At 35.9% G+C, this 7,155-nt stretch overlaps 1 protein-coding gene across 5 annotated transcripts in view; it reads left to right on the top strand.

Moving 5' to 3' along the window:
• The window catches only part of LOC107703416 (EMAP like 5), a 112,244-nt gene that overhangs the window by 62,523 nt on the left and 42,566 nt on the right, over positions 1-7,155 (top strand). For all 5 annotated transcript variants that reach the window (XM_016506054.1, XM_016506045.1, XM_016506037.1 and 2 more), the window contains 4 exons: positions 798-904; positions 1,051-1,169; positions 5,532-5,718; positions 5,870-5,975. In XM_016506054.1, coding sequence (XP_016361540.1) covers positions 798-904; positions 1,051-1,169; positions 5,532-5,718; positions 5,870-5,975 — 519 coding nt within the window. The remainder of the gene's footprint in view (positions 1-797; positions 905-1,050; positions 1,170-5,531; positions 5,719-5,869; positions 5,976-7,155) is intronic.

The following is a 7,155-nucleotide window of genomic DNA, read 5'->3' as shown; positions in this document are numbered from 1 at the left end:
CCCGAAATATCTCCCTTTGGAGTGGACTTTGAGATTTGTAACTTTCTAGATCTTTTTTATGCCCAAACATACACACTACACACTGACTAAAATTAAAAAAAGTGAAAAAGCATAATAGGACCCCTTTAAATTAAATATATATTTAAATTAGTAGATGTTTTTGTTGCACTCTGAGCAGTTATAAAATGAGGACAAATAAACAAGGACAAATTTACACTAAATAACCCTAGTAAAAACATAAATTGCTCCAATGTTAAAATGTAAAACAAAGTGACAAACAAATATTTCTGTATAAAATTCTGTAAAATGTTAATCGGATTAAAAAAAACTGAAGAAATGATCAAACTAGTTCATAAACTAGAACATTTTAAATCTAAAAAAACTTTAAAAATCTATTGAAGAAATTAATGAATGCCAAGTCAACAGCTGTGCTGCTTAAATACGTGCTAGATTATATAAGCAAAGCACTTTTTTACTAATGCAAATTGAGTCTACTTTTTCTTGTTTCTTCTTTTCTTTTGCATGCTGCTGCTCAGTCTACCATGCCTCTGTTCATTTTCCTAATGGAGTTCTCACTGCTCACATTGGCAGTTCTGATCCTTAGCCATCAGCAGTTTTCTTAGTGATAAATCTATAAAGGGGAGCGGCAGCACTTATAAAATTACTGTTACTCAGGGTTTCTCGAGAGATCATGATTAATGGAATCGTTGCTAATTTGTTAATTCATTTATTCGTTTAACTTGAGTGGAATGCATAATCAACACAGGAGTTGAATTTTTTTGCCCTCTGTCTTACAGAGACATTAGTAGACTCGCACAGCGAGGAATCCGACTCGGATCAGTCAGACGTGCCTGAGATGGACTCTGAAATTGAACAGGAAACACAACTTACTTACCGACGACAGGTCTGTGATGACATGGTTAAAAAAGACATTGTTTAATACATGATCATCAAAACCTGACGGGAGGTCCTCCCTTGGGTCTGAATTCCTTAACAAATTCTCCTCAGTTGTGTGTTTTGGGAGTTTTATGATGATGTTTTTTGGCACAGGTTTACAAAGAAGATCTACCTCAGCTCAAAGAGCAGTGTAAGGAGAAGCATCGTGCCATGGCTATGAAGAAAAGGGAACGAGCTCCAGCCAGTGGATTGAGGTTGCACTTTATTCATGGGTAAGTGCTTCAATAGATCCCAAACAGCATTGACAGCCATCGTGGTTTCATATTTGAGGAGCTCTCAAAGTACTGAACAGATAGCAAATAAATAATTACTCTCCAAAGCCTGTCTCCCAAACATAAACATAGTGTACTGTTTGTACTAGTGCTGTCAAACGATTAATCGCGATTAATCGCATACAAAATACAAGTTTTTGTTTGCATAATATAATATAATGTGTGTGTTCTGTGTATATTTATTATGTATATATAAACACACATACATACAGTATATATTTTGAAAATATTTACATGTATTTACATGTCTATATTTATATTCATATAATTTATATTATAAAACCATATATTTAATATATAAACATAACTTACTTTTCTTACAAATATACACAAAGGACCACTGTGACCTGCTTTTTTATACAAGGACTATTTTTGTTGTTGTTAATTATTACAGTTAGTTAGAGTATTAATATAATATAATATAATATAATTTATGATATGATATGATGAGGAAGTAGAATAGCAACAATTATTCTTAAACACCAGAAGAACAACAACTGACAACTAATGCTTGAAAAATAACTCTAATATTTAATCGTCTTAATAATATTAATTTAAATAATTCAACATTTTTGATATTTAAATATTAATATTAATATCAATATCAGTGTAATATTAATATTATGAGTGGACCTCAGAGAAACAAATAAAACATTGAAAACAGTGGATGATAATTATGAATAAATGTAATATTATTTTTTATTTTGAAAATTATTTTAGTGCAGTCAAACGATTAATCGCATCCAAAATAAATATTTTTGTTTTCATAATATATGTGTGTGTACTGTATATATTTATTATGTATATATAATCATGGTTCTTGGAACCAATTTGGGTGCCATAGCAAAAACAGTTTGAACTATTTCAATTTTTAACTATTTTAACTGTGAAAATAATAAAAATAAATAAATAAATGAGTTAATTATTAATGCTAATAATAATATTACATTTATATTATGTTGTGTATTGTATTATATTGCATTATATTATAATATTATATTATATTATATTATATTATATTATATTATATTATATTATATTATATTATATTATACAAGTCATTGAATATTGAGTCATTGAATATTGAGTATCTGCCGATACTGAGTCCTGATCCAATACTTGTATTTTCCTAGTGCTTGGTGCACACTTCAAGTACATTAAAGTCATAAAGTTATTAAAATCAATCCAAATTATACAGGGATGTGCAGAGTATCTCAGAGACAGGGGCTCATGTAAATAATTACAATTAACAACAGTTACTACAGTAATATGTATAACGTCATCTCAAATAGTCTGACGGCAGATAAAAGTAAGCAGTAAATAAATGACTGTCGAGTGATTTGTTGCTAAAGTGCGCATCAAATACGTTAAACACGGAAGGCGTTAGAACAGACCTTGTTCTAAGATGAACCTTAGTCACCCTTAGAGACTATAGAGCAGTCGAGGTCAGTTCACACATCTTATAAAGGTTGTCTCCAGGTTGATGTTCTTTGACTTTACCAATACCTTCAAGATCAGCCTGCCTCTCTGACTCAGACAAAGCTCAGAGTGATGCATGTGGACACCCCCACAGTCTGCTGGATTATTAGAGCTTCTGACAGCCTCCAGCTGTGTTCTGGAGGAGATGGTTACCAATGCTGAGGTGTCTCAGGAGCCGCGCTGTCTGCTTTCCTTTTCACCCTTTACATGGCAGACTGAAGGTTGTTAAAACTAGCTTACGCCACAAGATCATGCTTTCCAGCTGCTCTGAAATAAGTTGGAGTGCAGGAAGAAAGTGCTGTTCACACGTGTGGAAGTTGTGCTGGAAGCTGGACTGGGTTGAACTCACAACACAGTTGGCCATCAGTTTTGGTCTTTTAAAGCTCAAATGTGCTAATCCTTCTCAAAAACCCTCAGATGAACTCAAAGGCCTTCAACGACAACCACAGCTGCATCCAAACCAAAGTGCAAATGTGTAGCATTTGTTTCAAATGCATCCGTAGGTCATCAGATGGATTGAGGGTTACGGATTAAAGTCTAAGAACAGTAAGAGTTGTAATTGCAATGTTGCAGCTGTGCATTGCCTACTAAAGTAGACCTGGATCTGCTTTTAGTGGATGAAGAGATGATGCTGAGAAAAAAATTCAGTGGTTTACAGAAGCAAGTCATAGATATGTATAGGTAGATGCCACATTCGACCGCTCCAGACATGTTGATGCATCCGCCATCTTGGAATGGTCAATGTGTCATCACTTAACAATAAAAATCAATGAGTTTTGTCAATCAATGAGATTCCACAACATTGCACAGCCTCTGGTTGTAAAAACCACCGAAATTTAAATTCCCAAAGAGACTGGATAAACTTTCACAGGTAAGAATGTGTTGGTTTCTGTTTTTAATTTGTATTAACTCAATATTGCAGCTTTTTAAGCTATTGTTTATTGTGTTAGTTTGTTGTATTGTGTTAGTTTAGCAAAATCATCTGCTAAAGTCTATTGCAGATATAGATATTCATACATGCGTATAACTGGGGTTGCAGACACACAAGGAAACTTGGCCATGAGTGTTCACTTGACCGGCTTTGACTGTTCCAGTACGATGGACGTCTTATGTATCTACCTAAACATTTCTATGGTGAAAATTCATCTTTGCATCATCCATGACCTCATAATGTTTCATCAAAATGTCATGGATGTTCCGGTCTTCTCCAGTCTTCTCCAGTCATTTACCCCGTCCCTGCGAGCTTGCATTCATCTGCCTCCATTTTGAAGTGCAACGGCTATATCGCAAGATTCAGTCAACCAACAATTCATAGAACCAAGTCCTTGCCCTACATTTATTTCATTTTCAATAATCACAATACAGAAGAAAATATATTATGAAGAAAATAAATTTCTGTTTCATCTCGACTTCAAAAACCGTCTTTCCAGAATCTCTTGGTAGATTTCTAGACATGCAGTTTTTAATAAAGTATGTAACCCTTCTATTGGTATTTATGTATTCAGTTGGCGCACAGGAGCCTGATGTCCCAGCTGCATGATAGATTGAGAATTAGGCTGAAAATTAACTTATGGTTTCTATTACTAAAGTACAATTCAAAAGTAGTAGAAATATCTACGGCCTCCAAAAATGTACAGTTAGTCAGTAAAACCTTAATAAATCCCAGAATGTTTATCTCAGATGAATAAAAATGATTGATTACACAAAACCAATATCAAGAAAATAAGATAATTACAATAAAATACCTCACATTATGAAATAAAATTATTCCCAAATTTGTTGTCTTGTGTCTCTTTTAAACCACAATGACCCTTGTCTACGTGAATAAACAAACAATGAGGGGGATCTTCAAATCGCAACAATCAGTCACAGACAAGTACAGGATTTTCTGTATCACAGCAATCGACTACTAAATGAATCACCTTGTTCGGTTCCTTTGCACGATTCAGTGTAGACGTGGAAGTGAACTGAATCAGCAGTCAATGAATTTCAATCCGGCAACAGTTTAGTCAGTTCAAACAGAAAAGTCACAAATGTAGAAATACCCGGGTATTTTTACTAGTTGGGGCCCTTTATCGTTGGTGCACGTATGGCATCAGTTCGGCAACAATAAGGTGTATTCAGATGCATTCGCATTACTCACGAATCTGTGCAATTCTCACTGAGCAACACAGTGATTTCTCCAGCAGAATCCCTCTTTGCCGCAATATCATCCCTGAGGAAGGCATTAAGAGTTGTAGTAGATCGCAGTTTCACTGGTGGAGAGAGCGAACAAGGGAAGTCTTTGCTGTAGTCCATCTGGTTTCCCGTGGCAGCCGTGTCCCAAACCTTCCAGGCCTGCTATTCAGCAACGATCAATTTAGTCGACAGATTTCAAACTGAAACGACTAAAATGCCAGTCACACCCACAAAGCATTTAACTATTTAACAGTTATACTTGTTATGCCCTTGCTGACTAAACTTAATCAGAACATTTCCAGATATCATTAGTCTCCGTGTGCGAAAAAACAGCTGCGTCATGATTCTCCTCGCTCTTCTTCTTTGTCGCTGTGTGTGTGTTTGTTTTAATCAAGCCAATTGAGTGACTTATTCAGTGACTCACTCAAGATTCAAAAAAGCTTTCACGTGTCGCCACCTACTGGCTTAATCGTGTTACAGAGCAAATTGTTTTGGTAAATGGAAACATCCAAATTCACTTGAAAACAATTTCATTCAGACAGATATGTACATCCATGCATAACAAAAAGTGACTTATTTTAGGAAAGTGTGAGCTATGGTTGAGGAAATACTTGTAATATATGTGTGTGTAAATGTGTGTTTCAGTTACAGAGGTTATGACTGTAGAAGTAACCTCTTCTACACTCAGACCGGTGAGATTGTGTATCATGTGGCGGCTGTGGGAGTGGTGTACAACAGACAGCAGAACACACAGCGCTTTTACCTGAGCCATGATGATGACATCCTCTGCCTGGCCATCCACCCCATCAAAGACTATGTAGCCACAGGCCAGGTACAGTCAGCTGCATAAACGTCTGTCTGTGTCATCAACAGCATACAGAGCAGAGATATTTATCTAGTGAATACATCAAAAATACTTCAGTTCACTTTATGGTCACATTATGGTCAGGGCACATTAACATCAGTGTTTGTTTCTTATCCAGGTGGGCCGTGATTCTTCTATTCATGTATGGGAAACAGAGTTTTTGAAGCCATTGTCTGTTCTTAAAGGATTCCACCAGTTTGGGGTCTGTGCACTTGACTTCTCAGGTATGCAGTGCTAATTAGTACTAGGGTTGCCAACTGTCCCGTATTAGCCCGGGACGTCCCGTATATTGGGCTTAATTGATGTGTCCCGTACGTGACCTCCCTTGTCCCGTTTGTTGACTGCTACGCTGATCTAACCATTGACTGATGCAACAGCAGCAGTGCTGATCACGACACTTGAGAATGGTCACGGTCACCTGTCATCATCCAATCACAGCCACTCCCTCACGCAGTATATGTAGAGGAAGGCTGCAGAATCCTCTGCTGGCTGGTCGCTCCCACTTTACAGCAAGCGGTGGTCACGCTAATGCCAATTCCCTTGTTGTTTTGACTTCAGCAAATCAGTTTTGGCGAATGCAAACAACGTTATTATTTTTCATGAGTCCAACATCCAGCCAAGCATAAAAACTTGCAATCTACCTGAGCCGTGATCAGTAAGGGAAGTTGTCTTTCACTATTGTAATGTTGTTAAATAGAGAAAAACATTTTACATTTAATTAACTTCTAGCGTATTCTTAACCTTGGACCTTATTCTTGAAACACAAAAATGACCCAATAAAAAAGTGATCTATAAGTTGTCTTTAATTGAAAAATATGAATTTTCACACACACACACACACACACACACACACACACAAACACAGTTTTGATCACAGGAATAAATTACATTTTACAATATTTTAAAATAAAAAATTTGAATTTTAAATTTTAAAATGTAATAATATTTCACAATATTACTATATTATTGATCCAAATAAATGCAGCCTTGGTGAGCGTAAGAGTCTTATTAAAAAACATTTAAAACTCTTAATTATTCCAAACTTTTAGTATATTTTACAGTAATACTAACTCTCATGTTATCATCTTTCTTTTTCTCCTAAAGGCACAACGGTGAGTCTTGTAAAAGAAAACAATGTGTTCCCGCGCGTTTGTTTTTGTGAATTGTGGGGACATTCCATAGGCGTAATGGTTTTTATACCATACAAACCGTATTTTCTATTGCCCTACACCAACCCTACACCTAACCCTACCCCTTACAGGAAACTTTGTGCATTTTTACAATCTCAAAAAACTCGTTCTGTATGATCTATAAGCCTTTTGAAATATGGGGACATGGGGCAATGTCCTCATAAATCACCTTCTCCTAGTAATACCTATGTCATACCCATGTCATTATACAAAT

Source organism: Sinocyclocheilus anshuiensis, unplaced genomic scaffold (genome assembly GCF_001515605.1).
Source record: "Sinocyclocheilus anshuiensis isolate Anshui unplaced genomic scaffold, SAMN03320099.WGS_v1.1 scaffold2045, whole genome shotgun sequence".
Taxonomy (NCBI): Eukaryota; Metazoa; Chordata; class Actinopteri; order Cypriniformes; family Cyprinidae; genus Sinocyclocheilus; species Sinocyclocheilus anshuiensis.
This window is presented reverse-complemented; position numbering and strand designations above follow the sequence as displayed.